General features: G+C 39.0%; 1 protein-coding gene across 5 annotated transcripts in view; it reads right to left on the bottom strand.

Annotated features, from left to right (window-relative positions):
* The window catches only part of cwc22 (CWC22 spliceosome associated protein homolog), a 59,597-nt gene that overhangs the window by 6,619 nt on the left and 33,044 nt on the right, over positions 1-19,934 (bottom strand). For all 5 annotated transcript variants that reach the window (XM_049484661.1, XM_049484664.1, XM_049484663.1 and 2 more), the window contains 2 exons: positions 14,249-14,309; positions 1,401-1,478 (listed from right to left, as the gene is read on the bottom strand). In XM_049484661.1, the coding sequence (XP_049340618.1) occupies positions 1,401-1,478; positions 14,249-14,309 (139 nt within the window). The remainder of the gene's footprint in view (positions 1-1,400; positions 1,479-14,248; positions 14,310-19,934) is intronic.

Raw genomic sequence — 19,934 nt, 5'->3', positions numbered from 1 at the left:
AGGTAGAGTCTCCTGGAATTCAGGCTTTCAGTTAACAGCTGTGCTGAACTCATCAAGAGTTAATTACTTGAATTTCTTGTCTCTTAATAAAGTGTTTGAGAGCATCAGTTAAAGTAAAGTAGTGAAGAGGTAGAGTTACAGGTATACAGTGAATAATAGTGAATATTTGAGTAATGTTCGAATCCAGGTTATAGTATTATATCCTCGATTGCAGTCGAAAAGACAAGCAAAAATGTTTTCCTCTGTTGTACAGAATGAGTTTATCAGAGTTTTCAGCCTCAGAAACAGCAAGTTAACAAACAGCTCCACAGATAAGAGCGTCTAAATACTTCATTATTTTAGAGTATTTTAGTCCGTTTAACATTTTTAAGTTACTGTAAGATTCCTTATTTGTTCCTTTATGGTCTGATAGATCACTGTCACACCTGGCGCTGTAGGCGCTTCTGTCTCTCCCACAATCAGCTCTACCTGCAATCTGCAGCCTCCGGACTCCATTGCCCAGGATGCACCTCACACTGAAACTACACTGACTCATGATCACATGACACATCACATGCTTCTACCAGGAAGTCGGTCCCCAGAATACTAGGCCTCATGGCCTATAAAAGGGGCTCATTTTGCACCTGTGCTCCGCCGAGTATTGATGGTATTTTTCCTCATACAACGCGTTTCTTTTGCCTATTTTTGTATCTCTTGTTTTTTTGACCTTGCTTTGTTCACCGACTCTGATTTTTGCCTGCCCTTTGACCTCTGGACTGTTTCTACTCTGGTATGTTGTATCCTTCTGCTGTTGTTCGCCCCTGTTGATATATTTCTGTCTGACTATCCCTTTGTCTGCTACTTTATTTAATAAAGTCACGTTTTATCTGCATCAGCGCGTGTCTGAGTCCTGTCCAGCCATGACAATCACATTACTATTCAAAAAATAAAAAATAAACACATTAAATGAGAAGTTGTGTCCAAACGTTTGGCTGGTACTGTATATATATACTGTATATAACAAAGTTAACACATGCAATTCATCTGAAAACATTAAGTTTGCTTTTAGGGTAGTGATGTACAGAAGTCTCATAACTAACTCTCAATGTCTTACACTTTCTCTCTCACACTTACTTACACTCACACCGTTTCCTCTACTAAAGCTCTTAGTTAAACTCCTACTCAGCACATTACAATAATCTAATTTTAAAAGATCAATATTACACTACATAGATATCGTAGTACAGTCAGAAAAAGGGTCCATCTAGCCTGAAGCAGACATACATTTTACAGACATGCAGACATGCATTCTTTCTTTTGTTTAAATTGAAATATATAGATTATTAAATGCAATAAATAAAAGTTACAGAGATTAAGTTAAAATTTCTGAGATATAGTAAGGAGGAGAAGCTGGGACTCACCCCGGCCAGCAGACCGAAGAACTTCTCGTAGGTTCTCTGCTGAGCACAGCAGTCCAGAATCATGTTGCACAGCTCCTTCTGCAGAAACACAAAACACAGACACTCAATCTATCAGTGATTTTACTCAAACATGATCCATTAAATACCAAAACGTTACAATAAATATCTATTAATCACTGTTTACAATAAATTGCCTGATTATGGTCTAAACTGCAAATGAATTAATTGCAAATAATTGCACTTGAATTTTCTACTATAATGTGAAATATTGGTAATAGTGTACTTTGGACATACTTATTAATTAGTTACAGACATAAGTCAAAGACATTGGGCAATTTGATTTAAGGGCGTGTCTGAGTGTCTTTGCTATCCTAACAATGGGAAAAGTACAAAAGGCATGCAAAAAAAATATATACTCTTAATTAATCATGGGTGTGTTTTGGGCATGGGGATTGTTGCCTTTCCGTTTAAGAGCCAGGTGCGCTATGAATTTGGCAGATTGCTATTTTAACAGTGCACTGTACTCTCACTCAGACTCCGGCTGCTGATGGAAAAACAGTATGACCTACTGCCCTCTCTCTCTCCCTCTCTCTCAGACTCTGGCTGCTGATGGAGAAACAGCATGACTTCCTGTACTCTCTCTCTCTCCCTCTCTCTCAGACTCCGGCTGCTGATGCAGAAGCAGCATGACCTACTGTACTCTCTCTCTCTCTCTCTCTCTCTCTCTCTCAGACTTTGGCTGCTGATGGAGAAACAGCATGACCTACTGCCCTCTCTCTCTCTCTCTCTCTCAGACTCTGGCTGCTGATGGAGAAGCAGTATGATATACTGTACTCTCTCTCTCTCTCTCTCTCTCTCTCTCTCTCTCTCTCTCTCAGAATCCGACTGCTGATGGAGAAACAGCATGACCTACTGTACTCTCTCTCTCTCTCTCTCTCTCTCTCTCTCTCTCTCTGAGACTCCGGCTGCTGATGGAAAAACAGTATGACCTACTGTACTCTCTCTCTCTCTCTCTCTCTCAGACTCTGGCTGCTGATGGAGAAGCAGTATGATATACTGTACTCTCTCTCTCTCTCTCTCTCTCTCTCAGACTCTGGCTGCTGATGGAGAAGCAGTATGATATACTGTACTCTCTCTCTCTCTCTCTCTCAGACTCCGGCTGCTGATGGAAAAACAGTATGACCTACTGTACTCTCTCTCTCTCTCTCTCTCTCTCTCTCTCTCTCAGACTCTGGCTGCTGATGGAGAAACAGCATGACCTACTGCCCTCTCTCTCTCTCTCTCTCTCTCTCTCTCAGACTCTGGCTGCTGATGGAGAAACAGCATGACCTACTGCCCTCTCTCTCTCTCTCTCTCTCTCTCTCTCTCTCTCTCTCAGACTTTGGCTGCTGATGGAGAAACAGTATGATCTACTGTACTCTCTCTCTCTCTCTCGCTCTCTCTCTCTCTCTCTTTCTCTCTCTCTCTGTCTCTCAGACTCTGGCTGCTGATGTAGAAACAGTATGACCTCCTGTACTCTCTCTCTCTCTCTCTCTCTCTCTCTCTCTCTCTCTCTCTCTCAGACTCTGGCTGCTGCAAGAGCACTCTATCCCTACTAATCGTCCTTACTACAACCAAGTATAAGGAGTTTGTGTGACGCCCTTCACCAGCTGGATAAGCTCCAGGAAGGAGATCACTAAAGCACCAAGCTTTAAACATCCTGTAACTCAGAGTATCCTCCCAACTACTCCTTTGAGTTCGGCCACAGGAACCAATCAGGACCACCGGCAGTCTTCTGCATTCCCAGTCCTGCTCTGCTCATCTCCACTAGACACAGAAGATCATCAGATTATTGATTCCAGCAGCACCCCATCCATCTCCAGATTAAACTCCTACACTGAATAACTGCACTGCTGAAACCAGAGAGAGTGCAGGCCTGAACTGGATAAAGGCTGAGGATGAGTGTGGAGTAAAGTGGATGAAGATGAATGGGGTTTATGAACAGCCACTCATGGACTGTACTGGAAGCATTCACTGCAATAAAACCAGATCCTCTCTGCTTACATTACTGTGAATTATGGTGTGTAGGTTGGGTAACTTGGTATAGAGGTGGGGTAAGCATGTTGCATCTATTAAACATGGGTTTGGTTCAGGTAACTGGGAGATCTTTACTGTTGGCCACTTAATATCAGTCACAACAACATTTTTGTCTCACGATGCTCACCGTTACAGATTAAGCAGTCAACTACGTTTAATTTAATGTCTTATTTAAGAAACTAGCAACACTACACGTTAGTCACGAAGAACACTACACAGTCACCAACCAATCGTTCGCAGGTCATCAGCAGGAGGAGCAAAGAATCTGACAATCGTGGCTATTCGTCAGCGCTAGGAAGCCGTCAAGAAGCATGTCAAATCAGGAGATAAAATATAAAATTATAATAAATTACTGCTCTTAGAGTTTATCGTACTACACGGCCACTGAAATTTGAATCCGACGCAGGAAAATTGTTGGCTTCGACAAAATCGGGTCAAAATCTCGCTAAATTCGTGCAGTCTGTAATCTAATCCAACCGTAAGCTGCGTAGAGATGCACACCAATTCTACATAGTCCACAGTAAAATAGGGAACATAATTTTCTATGCATATCTGTGCATTTTTAAAGTTCTCAGCGCCTCGCCTTTAACATTTTAAATATCAGGTCTCTCAGAATCCTACCAATAATACAGTATGGAGCTACTTCGAGCTGGTTGTTAATGATGTTAAAATAGTGATTTATTTGCATATGCCCCCTTCACTAGTACTATGGTCTGTTGGGAGCATTGGCTAAAAAGTTCATAGCTACTTTGTCACCATGTGTCACTCAAACACCTCAAGTCCATTTAACACCGGATTTCTCCTTTAACTGTAAGCTACAGCCCTGCACCTGAAGACGTTAGCACAGTGAAGTTTGTGTACTGTGCTAATGCCTGTTGTCCTCAGGCTAATTACATCGACTCAGCGTGTCGCAGTCTGAATGAGAATAAATGGCGGCTCCTGAACAGGTCAGTGATTCACTCATTATCCACCTTAATGCCTCCATCCATCATCATCCCGGTGGAGGAGTGAAGAACACTGAAGTCCCAGAGGAGAAGCAGGGAATCTCTTTAAGCTGAGGGGGATCGGGGTCTCTGGCAGGTCTTGCTTTAACCCGACTACAGCTGGAGCTCCGGTGATCCAGGAAACAGAGGATTACATTCCCCAGTACCTACAGCACTGCACCTGCGGTACAACCGAGCTACACCAATCCAGCATTTATTATAGAGCAGCTGGGACTACGAGTGTAGAGCTACAGGATCTACAGGCCCAGCTGTAGCAACACCTGTGGGTAACAGCAAATGTGCTGCAGGATCCATACAGAACCTGTAGAACCTCCTCCATACCCAACCGTCTCAATCTCATCTTATATCCAGACAAGAGGATCCAACAGGTACTAGAGCCAGAGCCAAAGTTTATGCTCGTAAGTACAAAAGAAATGGGGGTGAATAGAGCTAAACAGCTAAAAACTCTAATAAAAACAAGAAAATATCCACTTATTCAGGATATTCCTTCAAATTTGGAAAGTATAATGGCATATTTTACTAAAAAAAGCATACAAAACTTACCTACATATTTCAGTATTTCTACAGCAATCAGCTTTAAAGGTGACATATTATGTAAAAGTCACTTTTTGTGTGATTTTGTATTTCCGCTTGGGTCCATTCCAACAAGGAAACCTGCATAGAACCATCCTGACTCCACCCTTTACCCATCAACCCCCACCAGAGCCCCGCTCACTAGATCAGTTGAAGAAAAAGCATTTATGTTCTGCTGGTTAAACTTCTGAACCTCAGACAAAACAGCAGGATCAGCCAGCCAGCAGACTTCGTCTGAGGGAGGGATCTGTACCTACTGTCCGTTGAAGTCAGCAGATGAAGGTGACAAATATTGTTTATAGCAATTATTTATGGGACAATGATGTCTGTCATCAAATTTATTTTAGGGGAAATATAATACCTTTTTTTAGTTAAAATAGGTCTATATTCTAAACAAAGCAAGTTCCTTAAGTCCTTTACACAAAATCACTCTCACATAAAGATAAAGATCTCACAGTTCTATCCTCACCAGTTTCAGTCCTTTTCAGAATAAGCCGTTGAAAAGCTCTGTCAGTTTTATGCAAATAAGTTATAGCTAGCCACGCCCCATGTTAGCTTGTGCTAATTGGCAAAACATGAACAAGTTAGATCATGCTTAACTGCGATAGACGTACATTAAAACTCATTATTTTAAAGTTCTTACAACATCTCCCTCATCTGCTGACTCGTCACAGACAGTAGGTACAGATTCCTCCCTCAGAAGAAGTCTGCTTTATAAGAAATTTAAGTATAAACTGTTTAGAAAACGCAGCAACTTACAGACCAACTTCCAGAGCTGAAACAGAGATTCAGATTTATAAAAATATATTAAAATAATCACCCCGTGTAACTAAAGCTCACACACAGCGCAGAGACCGTATCATCACACAGACGGGGAACATGCATCATATTCACAGCTCGGGGAGTTTACAACAATTCTTCTGCATTATTAATACCAGCGTCCTGTCCTGTAGCGCAGGACCTTTCCCAAACAACAGCAGTCAATAATGCAGAGCTTACACACACCCGGCCAGCGAGGTGTGTTTTTGTGTGTGTGTGTGTGTGTACAGTCATTCTTAAAAAGTTTAACGCCTTATAATTTTCTATATATCTGCAAAAATATAAGATCTAAAACAATCAGATTTTCACCAAAAGTCCTAAAAGTAGGAAAAAGAGGATCCAGTTAAACAAATGAGACAAAAATATTATACCTGCTTGTTTATTTATTGAGGAAAATGATACTATGATACTACCACCACCATGTTTCACAGCTGCGATAAGATTCTTATGCTGGAATTCAGCATTTTCTTTTCTCTAAATATAACGCTTTTCACAAATATGAAATTATAAACTTTCCTTAACAGTGCAGTTCTAATCATACATTTACCTCAGCACTTAGCGTATTGTTTTTTTTTTAATAACAATAATAATAATGCATCATTTTCCTCAATAAATAGGAGAGCAGGTATATTATTGTGTCCCATTTGTTTAAACTGGTTTCTTTTCATCTACTTTTAAGAACTGTGTGAAAATTTGAAACTGTTTTAGGATTTAGTAAAACATTAATTTACTGGATATATCATAATTATAATACTGAATCTGATGTAGAAACTCATTATTTAAGCACCATCTTATACCTGGAGATGTCTAATCATTTATAAAGTTAGGAAAAGCAGAATAGACAAAAGTAAAATAAAACAACTTTTTACATTTTAAGAGTTTCAATAAACATTAAAACATATATAAATTAAATCTGCCATTGTGTTTGCAGCTTTGGAGACTTTCAGGCGCTTATTAATAACACTATATGTCTACTTTTTTAATTGTAAACTACAACAACTCTATAATCTTTCTCCATTTACCGTTTCTCTCATTTCCTATACTGTGAGCTCACAGTGTGTATATGAGCATTATTGTTCACTATAAATTTAATTGCCCTCATGGGGATAAATAAAGTGTTGTTAAAGCTGGAGCGTCTGTAACGCTTGTTATACAGGAGCTCTGAACATATGGTGAACTACTAACACCACATTATCTCCCTGGAGTTCCTCCAACACTGTGATCATCACACTGACGAGCATCACCCCGGAGCATCACTCTTATAGAGAGAGAGAGTAAATATATATCTTATCTCATCCAAAAACAATCACCACTATCATTTCATTAATAAAATCATTCAATTATATCCTCCAAAACAAACAAAATAAAATACCTGCTTTATAAATATGTATATGTGTGTTTATATGTAAAAGTATTGGGACACCTGCTCATTTATTGCACTCATATTAAATTACTATTACAGGCATGCGGACACTCTTACTCAAAAGGCCAATCCGAAAGAGTGCTATTCTAATTATATATTTACCTCAGCAGTGCTAGTCTAAAAAAACATTTACCTCAGTAATTTTACTCTTAATTATAAATGTACCTCAGTGGTGATATTTTAATCATACATTTACTGCAGTAGCGCTATTCTAATCATAAATTTACCTGAGCAGTGCTATTCTACTCATAAATTTACTTCAGCACATACATTTACCTCAGCACTTTTACTCTTAATTAAAAATTGATCTCAGCAGTGCTATTCAAATTATAAATTTACATCAGCAGTGCTATTCAAATAATATGTTTACCTTAGTAATTATGCTCTAACTATAAATTTACCACAGCAGAGCCGTTCTAATCATAAGTTTACCTTCAGCAATGCTATTCTAAATCATACATTTACTTCAGCAGTGCTATTCTAATATATTTATCTCAGTAATTCTACTCTAACTATAAATTTACCTCAGCAGAGCCACTCTAATCATAAATTTACCTTAGCAGTGCTATTCTAATCATAAGTTTACCTTCAGCAATGCTATTCTAATCATACATTTACTTCAGGAGTGCTTTTCTAAATCACACATTTACCTCAGCAGCACTATTCTGATCATAAATGTACCTCAGCAGCGCTATTCTAATTATGCATTTACCTCGGTACTCTTTCTGTAATTATACATTTACCTCAGCTATGCTATTCTAATCATACATTAACCTCTGCACTTTAACTTTAATTATAAATCTTCCTAAACCCTTCTACTCCTATAATACATTTGCCTTAGTAGTGCTATTCTAATCATACATTTACTTCAGTACTTTTACTCTAATTATACATTATACATAAACATTTCCACACTAATCATAAATTTACCTCAGCAGTACTAATTCTGCTAATGTTAAAAGAAACAAATAAATTAGTCATCTGTTTTTTTTCCCCAAATACTTGAATGAACACAAAGTATTTAATTATTATTATATATTTTTTTTGCATTTTTTTTTTTTTTTGTATTTTACTGCACTGTATGTTGTATTAAGGTTGTATTAATGTTGTATTATGATGATCAGCTGCTGCTGCTGCTGTGTTGTAATATAAAGAGTGCTGAGTCGAGCGCGGGGAACGCCGGCCGTTAAAGATTTATACCTGCAGAGAAACAACACCGTCCAACATCTCCAACCAGCTCCTATCCATCATCACCACATCTACAGCTCAGGAAGCTCCGCTAAACCCCCTAAACCCACTAAACCCCCTAAACCCCAATACAGCAGAGTGACAGATACACACTCAGCATTTACACAGCCTCACACAGATTTACCTCACCCATTATCAGCTATTTCACTGGTTTATTATTTATATTAACTGTAATTTACTTGCTTAATATGCTCAAATCCACCCTACCATAATCATATCTCTATGCACTAGATGTATATATTTCTTCTTACTATATATAATTTTTTAAGTATCTTTTATATATATTTCCTGTAATAGTTTTTTGTATATATAGATTTATCATTATTTGTTTATATTTTTTTCTGACCCGTTTCTCTGTCCTTTCCTCTGTTCTGCTGTAACATTGTACATTTCCCCATTGTGGGATTAATAAAGGATTATCTTATCTTATTCTATTTTATTCTGAAGAAAGATAAAAGATATCAGGATCAATACATGATAATAAATTCAGGCTGATATGGGGAATATTTATTGAGCTACACATACAGATGTAACATGCTGCTACTCTGATACAATATGGGCTGAAACATGCTCTGTCGAGGGCTGTATTATCCGGATAGTGATTTTAAAACGCTTTATTCTTTGTTCTGCACAAGTATGGATGACAGAAATAAAAAAAAAACATTGTCTGATTGCTGATCGTGTATTTTGTCTGAAAATCGCATTTTAAATTGTTTACATACAACTATTTTTTAAATCAGTTTCTCTGATTTTGCTATTTATAGGTTTACGTTTGAGTAAAATGAACATTGTTGTTTTATTCTATAAACTACAGACAACATTTCTCCCAAATTACAAATAAAAATCTGAAGAAGAAATGGCTGAAATAACAAAAAAGACGCAGAGCTTTCAGACCTTAAGTTCAGAAATCAATATTTGGTGGAATAATCCTGGTTGGTTTTTAATCACAGTTTTTTTTCATGCATCTTGGCATCATGTTATTCTCCTCCACCAGTCTTACACACTGCTTTTGGATAACTTTATGCTGCTTTACTCCTGGTGTAAAAATTCAAGCAGTTCAGTTTGGTGGTTTGATGGTTTGTGATCATCCATCTTCCTCTTGATTTTATTCCAGAGGTTTTACATTTGGCAAAATTAAAGAAACTCATCATTTTTAAGTGGTCCGACCATTTACGCCTACTGCGCAAATTCCTCTCCAAATGTCTGCAGTGCAACAGCTATTTAAATCTAATTTTCCGCGGTTTAAATGTTAATCACTACTTAGAATGCCTTATTTTAAGGTTTTAAGAGCCAAACGAGTCCTGAAAATTAATCTACACAGATTTCTGTCCTAAAAACTGTTTATTTGGTATTTACAGTAAGCTTAGATTTTCCAATGTATTGATTTCAAATGGTTAATATTGATTGAACATTGAATATTCTACTAATATTTTAAATTCAGGTCGTTTGTGTTTAGTAAGGGGAACAGGAAGGCTCAGGTGTGTGTGATGACGCAGGAGCCCACGGTGGGGCTGGAGACCGGTCCTGTTCTGCCAGCATCGACAGACTTGCTGGCGCACACACACACACACACACACACACACACACACACACACTTATATCTATTTATAGCTGCATTATTTAGGAGAATTAGCTGTGTATTTGTCTTGGTCAGAATTTCATTAATGGAATAAAAATAAGAATAAGATTAATGGAAACCCAGTATCTCCAGAACCGGAACATCTACAGTCCAGTTCTGCTCTAAACGACCCGACCGGCACAGAACCAGCACCGAAAATCACATCTAATGTTCCTCAGAGTACGAGAACACACACTGACGTCATACCCTGGACCAGGACCACACACACACACACACACACACTCTCTCACACACTGCTCAGAGACCTCGCGCTGCCAAAGTCACGCCAAACAAAAAGGACACTGCTGCGTCTGCTGGACCTGCTACTGAGGCACACACACACACAGGGGACGGTTATTTTTATACTAGTAACAGAGCCGTGAAAAAGTCTGAAGATGAGAACAGGACATCTGAAAGTACAGTACATTTACTAACACTAATTTTAGAACAGATACAAAGAACACCACCCTTCAGTTCACACTCCACAGTGTACAATCAGCACTTAACCAACACACACACTCCGACGAGGAGTTACAGCCAATCACACACTGCATACTCTCAACCGGAAACAACCGTTCATCTGCAGGACTGCGTCCAGCACCGAGGCAATGACCCAAGATATTTACACACTTACATACATACGAACACTGTGGGAGGAAAACAATGCAAAACATGGAAACGCCACTCAGACAGGGATTTGAACCCAAGACCCCCAAGTGCTGAAGTCTGAGTGGAGTTGAAAAATGGAAAGACGGGGATGAGTTGGGGTAATGCCAGGAAAATCAAACCCAACTCAAACAAAATCAGACCAGACTCAACCAAACGAAGTGAAGCCAACCAAACCAAACCAAACATAAATTTAATCAGACCAGACTTAACCAGAGACAATCCAACCAAACCTCAACCAACAAAGTGAAGCCAGCCAAAACCAAACACTACCTAAACTAAAACCGATCAGCAAACCCAACCCCAACTCAACCCAACCATGTAAAGCCAAACAAAATCCAACCTCAACCAAACCAAGTAAAGCCATCCAAATCAACCCAAACGTAAAATAAATCAGACCAGAGTCAACTTAACCCCAACCAACTTAGAGCCAACCAAACCAACTCAATCTAAACCAGACCCAACCAAACCAAGTAAAGCCACCCAAATCAAACCAAACCAAGTGAAAGAAGCCAAACCAACCAAAACCTAAAATAAATCAGACCAGAGACAACTTAACCCCAACTCAACCAACCCAAGTAAAGCCAGCCAAAGAAAACCCAACCTTAACTAAACTAAACCCAATTAAACCAAGCAAAGCAAATGGAACCAAACTCAAATTAAACCAGACCAATCCCACCACTTACCCAAACAAACCAAGTGAAGCCAACCAAACCAACTCAATCTAAACCAGACCCAACCAAACTATGTAAAGCCAGCCAAACCAATCTAAACAAGCCTAGACTAAACACCAACCAAACCAAGTGAAGCCAATCAAGTGAAGCCAACCAACCCAAACCAAACCAAAACCAACCAAACCCCAAACCAGACTAGACTAAACGCATCCCCAACCAAACCAAGTAAAGCCAACCAACCAACCAACCAACCAAACCCCAACCAACCCAAGTGAAACCAGCCAACCCAAACTGTTTCAGATCAGAATAAACCAACAGTAAATGTGAAAATATATTGAACTCTTCTTCTTGCCTTAAGTTGTTATACTTTAACTCCAGTCATTATTCCCTACAGTAAATATACTATATGAGTATGTATTCAGACGTCTCTCCTCCACAACTCTTTACTTTACTATCAGTGTGTTTACACACTGCTGCTGCTGCTGTTCAGGGAACACTTACAGGACTGAGACACAGTTCTAATGTATTTTTGTATTTACACTGACTCCAAATATAGGGGCTTTGTATAAATAAGCACGGTGGGAGCGTACCCCAGGGAGATACGCAAAGAACATGAATACATCCTGCTTCAGGAAAAGGTCACATTTACTCATTAAAGCACAAACAAAAAGCAGGAAAAAGCAGAATAAACAAACACAAACATACATATACACAGCATCCCATAAACACATACTGATAGAATTTATCATTTCTGTACACAGCAGCTATTATTATTATTATTATTATTATGTAGTGTAGCTCAGTGGAGCTGCTCAGTATTAAAAAACAATGTATAATATTGCAATAAAAAACATACAATATATAAAGTAAGTGTACCCCTCATATTTCTGGAAATATTCTATTTTAATATTTTAATAAGAAACACTATAGAAATAAAACTTGGATATAAGTTAGAGTAGTCAGCGCACAGTTTTTATAACAGTATGGAATTACTGTCCGAAAATTATAACAATATGGTGGATTTCTTTTCCAATTTTATTTATTGGAAGCTGCTGTTTGAATCATCCAGTGAAAATAAAATATATTGTTAAAGAAATTAATACTTTGTTTTTCTCTGTATAAAAAAAAATACTTTCGTTCTACAGAAATACAGCCCAAAAAAATCCTCCATTGTGTCAAAATAGCAACCATGTGCTGTAGGGGTGGGACAATATAATGATACTGTGATATATTGTATGTTTTTTGTTTGCGATAAATTATTATCGATACATGGCGCCAAATCTGGATATTTTTTATTGAAACATAATCACTCTAAACTCCCTAAGACTCGCCCCTGAATTATACTTAAAGTTACTACTTCCTCCTAGGGTGATGTGGATCAGCACAAGGCTGCATCTGTGAGCTGATGTATCAGAAGCGAGTCGCTGTAGGCGCTTTCCTCCGTTAGCGCTGTGATGCTACTCGGCAAAAATATTCGACAAGAGGCGGAGTCTGACTTCACATGTGTCGGAGGAGGCATGTGCTAGTCTTCGCACTCCTGTGATGGGGGGGGGGGGGGTCCTAATGAGTGGGTTGGCTTATTATTATTATTATTATTATTATTATTACAACCACCATGGATACCATTGCAACGCCTTAGCAACCACCTAGCAACTGCTTAGCAACACCACAGCAACCACCATGGATACCATTGCAACGCCTTAGCAACCACCTACCAACACCTTAGCAACCACATAACAACTGTTTAGCAACACCATAGCAACCACAATGGATACCATTGCAACTCCTTAGCAACCACCTAGCAACACCTTAGCAACTACCTAGCAACTGCTTAACAACTCCATAGCAACCACCACGGATACCATAGCAATGCCTTAGCAACCACCTGGCAACACCTTAGCAACCACCACGAATACCATAGCAACGCCTTAGCAACGCCTTAGCAACAACCTAGCAACACCTTAGCAACAGCTTAGCAACCACCACAGACACCATAGCAACCACCTAGCAACACATTAGCAACCACCACAGACACTAGCAAGAGCCTAGCAACATCATAGCAATGACCATAGTGAACGGTGGGAGACATTTTAGCTACGCAACTATTCTGTACTTTTCTAGTTATATATATAATATTATATATATAAAACTGAAACCAACACCAATAAATTAATAATTGTAGGTATTTGATTATTTAGGAGTATTTTTTTCCTCTTCAGTAACACAGATGCTGTAGAGCATTGGAGAGAAATGTCTTGTGATATATCAAAAATCACAGAATTCCTGTATCATAATATCGTTATTGTGAGCAACGTATCGTGATATGGTATCGTGAGATGCTCAGCGATTCCCACCACTACTTGGGGCCAAGCTCTAAGCATTTTACACTTAAAGAGCAGCTGGAAGATTAAATCTGAGCCTGAAATCCCAGAGAAGCACCGTGGCAATCAAAACCAGCAGGCCAGCGGCGGAGAACAGCGTCCGATCAGTTAAAGCAGTTACAGCAGTTAGAGCGCGGGGAACACCCAGACCCGCGGACGCTAAACGCCACGTTCACCCGCCGCCAAGCTGCAAAACAAGGATATTAAGATGACAAATGCTTCCCGAGTGACTACAAAGACCCAAACCAGCTCTGAGACACAAAACAAATATTTAGACAGGACTAAAAGGGATTCAATAAACAGCCGGGAGCAGGGGGAGGGAGGGAGGGAGGGGGGTTAGCGCTGCCGGCGGCTAGGCTAACGTACCGTCTGGCTGTCAGGAAAGTCCATTTTGATTAGCTTGTGGGCGCATTCCTCGAAATCCAAGCTGTGAAAATAAAAAAACAGACAGAGGATCATTAGCATGCGAGAGTGCAGACCAACGCTTAACATACATATATACATTAAATATATATAAATATTCATGAACTGCAAAACTACCTGCTTTAAAATGCGCATGTTAAACCACCCCGAACACACATGAAATATACATCTCACACCCACACTGCTTCACTCCCTACCAACTCTACCTCTTCACTACTTTACTTTAACTGATGCTCTCAAACACTTTATTAAGAGACAAGAAATTCAAGTAATTAACTCTTGATGAGTTCAGCACAGCTGTTAACTGAAAGCCTGAATTCCAGGAGACTCTACCTCATAAAACTGACTGAGAAAATCCAGCAGAGATGTTCAAAACTGATCATCTAAACAAGAGGAGATACTTTTTTTAAGGAATCTAAAATATAAAACATATTCTGGTTCGTTTAACAATTTTTGTATTGTTTAGTAAATAATTCCATATGTTTTTCTTCATAGTTTGGATGAGTTTGGTATAATTCTACAATGCAGAACATTTTAAAATAATGAAAAAACACTAAAAGCACCAGACTATAAGACACATTAAGTGACAGTAGTAAGGATGCTACATCGACATTTACAGTAAGCTTAGATTTCCAATATTTTAAACACTAGTAAGGATGACATCAGCTGTCGGAGCCCCGTGAGAGCACAGTTGTCCTTGCTCTCTCTGGGTGGGTACAGTAGATGGCGCTCTCTCTTTCCCCTCATCAGTCTTAAGGTGATGTGGGTGAGGGTTGTTGAACCCAATTGCAGAACAGTTCATCTCAAAGCAGGTAAACCCAAAAAGAAAGGATTCAAAAATAAAATAAATAAACACACCGCTCCTCAAACGGGATCGAACCCGTGTCGCCAGGGTCGCGCTCCAATACACTACCGCTGCCCCGGCTAGTGAAGTGGGACACGGCCCAAAAAAAAAAATTGCACTTATAAGGAGATACGGGCGGAAAAACTTAAACGGGTGGAAACTAAAGTCACGCCGATCAACAGAGAGAGAGAGAGAGACAGGGGAGGGGTGTAAACAAAAGCTCACCAGAGAAGCTTTTTATTTCTCTGGCCAACAATACCCCTCTGTCTCTGCAGCATCTCAACAGGTCTGAAACAGCCCGTCATCAACCAACCAGCAGCCACACATCAACACTTACAGGAAACACGATGAGAAACTGAACGAGAGGCTCATTATCCCGTCAGTCTACATATTTCACAAAGTGACATCATACTACACCCTACACTTCTCTGAGTACGGGATGTGTACAATCCCAGTTCTCTTTTGTACCATTACCTCTTATTCTGGAGTGTTAAGGGGTGACATTTACCCCCTAAAAATAGTAAAACCTGTATTACATCCAGTACGGATACAGTATTATAGCAGTGAAGTGCTAAAGTTCAGCAACCTAACTGCTGCTGATTAACTAGTTCACTTTATGGTGTATTTTAGCTTAAATTAGCTTTAATTTAATTTTATGTCTGTTCCATCTTAAATGATTATAAGCATCTGCTGTCTGTTTTACCATTTAAGGTGGAATGGGATAGTTATATAGCTAGCTAGCTAGCTAGCTACTGAGATTAACTACTAGCGAGAAAATGACCAGAAAACAATTAAAGTACACATTAAACTGTGGTCATTTAGCTAGTGGTTATCGTCATTTTTAACTAAGAAAATACTTAAATTTGTGAGTTTCTTTAGTTGTTTGTGTTGCACCATCTTTCCAGTGATTCGTATAGTCCTCTCAGTTTAAAATACCATGTAGCCCCAACACTTTCCCCTAACCTACATCAACCATATAAACTGGAGAAGCTCATCATTTTTTAAGTAGCCTCTTGATTTTTTTAGTTTAAAACAATATATATAAATTAGCATAAAATTTAATGTGCCTATGAACATTAAACTGTTTTTAAAATACACGTTTCAACACTATTCAATTCGTTTTATATTTTCTTGTATAAATTCACACTAGAAAAGCAATTATTACATGTCGGTTTTATAATATCATGCAGCCCTAATCTTGAGAACTCCCGTTTTTTAGGGATATCTGTCCTTCCTCTCATTACTAGTATGAGAATAAAGTAAAAAAGGTAAAAAAAGGTCTGGTTTGCCCTAAAACTAACAGCTTAAGAGTATTAAATACACAGTCCACACACACACACACACACACAGTATTTTCAGAGCTGAGACGGAGATGAGACGGAGCTGTCAGTGGATTGTAAAGTTGTTGTTTGGTTTATTTATAGCTGATGTTGTTCACTGGGAGCGTATGGGAGCTGAAGATGTGATATTTCTAACAGTGCAGTGAGAGTTTACAGTGAACACGACCTGCAGAACCACCAGCTGGGAGAAGTTCACGCTCAGAGCGCAGAGTGCTGACAGCTACAGTCTGCGGTTCCGTTCACACAGCAGCTAAAACCAGCACAAATCCTGCGTTTTATATATATCAAACGATATATTACTGAAAATAATAACTCATCTGCCTTTAAAAGCATATAAACTGGAGTGAATCCCAATCTAAATCCATCTATAGTGAGAGTTTAATATGATGCTGGTCCACCTTATACAGATATAACAGCTTCAAATCTTTTAGAAAGGCTTTACACAAGGTTCAGTAATATGTTTATAGGTTATAGGTATATAGTCTCTACTCTAATTCATCCCAAAGGTTCAGTTCTTTCAGGTTAAGGTCAGAAATAAGGTTCAGTGAAGGCCAGTCAGGTTCTTCCACACCTGGGGTCGTCCCTAAACTTATCCTGCAAAGTTTGGAGCATGAAATTGTTTAAAATCATCTCTTGATCTGCTGAAGCATTAACAGTTCCTTTCACTGGAACTAAGGGGCGGAGCCCAACTCCTGAAAAACAACCGCACGACATAATCATAATGATCCCCCCTCTACCAAACTTTTTTCTCAGCATCCGTTGACCCCGCTCTGTTATTTAACACTGACAGAGCAGAGAGTTGCTGTTGTTCCAGTCTCTTTTCCACTGTGTTATAAAATCACTGACAGTTGGCTGTGGAATATTTAGTAGTGAGTAGTGATAAAATTTCACGACTGGACTTCTTGTTGTTGTTACACAGGAGTTGCATCCTATCACACAGTACCACAGTGCTGGAGTTCACTGAGCTCCTGAGAGCCTGAGACCCGTTCTTTCACTAATATGTTTGTAGAAACAGTCCCAGCATGCCGAGCTGCTGCTTTTATTATTAAACCCCTGTGGAGACGGAGGAGATTCAGGAACACCTTTCCATATGTTCAGTTCAGGCTCAATCTGATGCACCAGCAGGCCTTAGCATTTTACCTTCCACGTGAAAATACCATTAAATATCGTGATATTATTTTAGGGCCATATCGCCCACCCCTTATATGAACTATCTATAGTTTTAGCAATTGTTCTCTATTAATCATCGGCAAAACCAAAAATTAGGTCCCCAACAAAATAAAATCATGTGACTGAAACCGTAGAGAAAGAGAAGTAGAGAAGTCCTGCCATACTCGTGCGCTGTGCCCTCTTTAGGGCACCTCTGCGCTCCTGCTATTCAGATTGGAACACAGCCATCGCAGGCTTTTTAGTGCGTGTCTCTGCAGCTAAAAGAGCCCTGTCCTGCTCTCGTCCCTCCCCGTCCCTCCGCCAGCAGCTCTCCCTTTAGAGAGACGAAGCCAGGCAGCATCCGGCGGCCAATTAAACATTTACAGAGCCGTCAGCGCCGGTTCTGTGGGTTTCTGGATGAACGGACCCAGATAAAGCCGAGGGTCCGGCAGGGCGAGCGCTGCATCAATAGAAAGCAGGTTAAGTGAAGCCGGAGCGCCGCTGTGGGCGGTGGCTTTCTGAGGACGGGTCACGTGATCACTCTCAGCCCCCGACCCCCCAACCCCCCTGAGGGTCCGACCCGGCTTCAGAGGAACAGTAAAACCAGGACAGGAGCTCAGCACACTGTACACACACTCAGCTACACACACATACACACACACACAACTACACACACACTCTTATCTACACACATACACTTATCTACACAAACACACACAGCGCTGCTAAATACAGATGTGCTAATCTGGCACATGTGATCAGTGTCAACATCAACCAGAAGCCCTTTAAATGAATAAATAATTAAATAAATAAATAAATAAATAAATAAATAAAAAGCTAATCAGTAATGCAATGTGATTGGCTGAGAGGCGTTTTACGAGCGACATAATTAGGCGATAACACTCTGTAACCGAAGATCTCCATGTATTACCCACCACATATACAAGTAACCTTGCAAGGATGCAGCAACGCTTACAAGCCAAATACAAATCAAATGTGATGTTAATTTGCACCACTGGGGGGCGCTGGATCCCATAGACACCCATAGATACACAAATAAATAAACCCAGCGATTCAAAAACACTCATTATTACACACATTATCCGCCACCTGTATCAGGTTAAGAGTTGTTACTAAAATAAAAGCTTAAGAGTATATATTTAACAGTTAATATAGGGTATTTTAAGCTAAATATAAGGTGGACCCCTTGTAATTCTGCAGGTCTCACTGCCCAGAACCTATTGATCTAATAAACATTATCAAAAATTAGCAATTCATTCAGTTCCGAATACAACTCCCATGGCAAGTCATATTAAAACATACTTAACATCACAAAACGAGTATAAACAAGTAAACATTGAGAATATTACTTTATTTAGACTTACTAACCCCACTTTCCTAAACGTTTGATCAAATATGTTTAAAAAAATCTAAATTCTGTTAATATTAGCTCTTCATTTTTAAACATTCTATCAAAAATGAGCAACTAATTTAGTTTAAAAACTTAAAAAAGGAAAAAAGAAAATAACATTTAGCATCGCCAGTTATCTGTTAATATATAAATGGCTTATCCGCCATTTTGGGCTTCATGATAAAAGTCCCATAGCTTATCGTATTAAGATGTACTAAAACACAGTGTGTTTATCTATTCAGAGTAGTAGGACCTGAACCAAAGTCATCAACATATATTTGGATGTAAACCATTTATTAAAAAACAATAATACGCAATATTTTGACATATCCAGGGTCAGCACTAGCCATTTGTGGTTAAAATAAATCTAAATTTGTATTTACTGTCTGTAGTATTTTTAAATCATTTGAAATGTGGATTCTAGACATTTTAAGACAAATTAAGGTCCTTTTTTTTTAAGATAAATGAACTTTAAGACTTTTACGGATGTGCAGACGCCCTGAGACAGAGCCTCACGTACATCCTGCGTGCAACCGACAGGTAAGTGCTAATTTCATTTTCCAGCAGGACTTGGCACACTGCCCACACTGCCAAAATTACCAAAAAGAGGTCTTATATCATATTCTAATTTTCTGAGACGCTGATTTTTGGGGTTTTTATTGGCTGTAAGCTTCATAATCATCAACAATAAAAGAAATTAAACACAATTAACTAACACTTAAAACAGATCACTCTGTGTTTAATACATCTATATAATATATAGTGTTTCAAGTTTTTAACTGAATTACTGACATAAATTAACTTTTCAATGAAATTCTAATTTTTTGAGGTGCTCCAGTACATATACCCCTCTATACACACACACAGACTGAACACCTGGTGAAG

This window comes from Astyanax mexicanus, chromosome 11 (assembly GCF_023375975.1).
Source record: "Astyanax mexicanus isolate ESR-SI-001 chromosome 11, AstMex3_surface, whole genome shotgun sequence".
In the NCBI taxonomy this organism is placed as follows: Eukaryota; Metazoa; Chordata; class Actinopteri; order Characiformes; family Acestrorhamphidae; genus Astyanax; species Astyanax mexicanus.
This window is presented reverse-complemented; position numbering and strand designations above follow the sequence as displayed.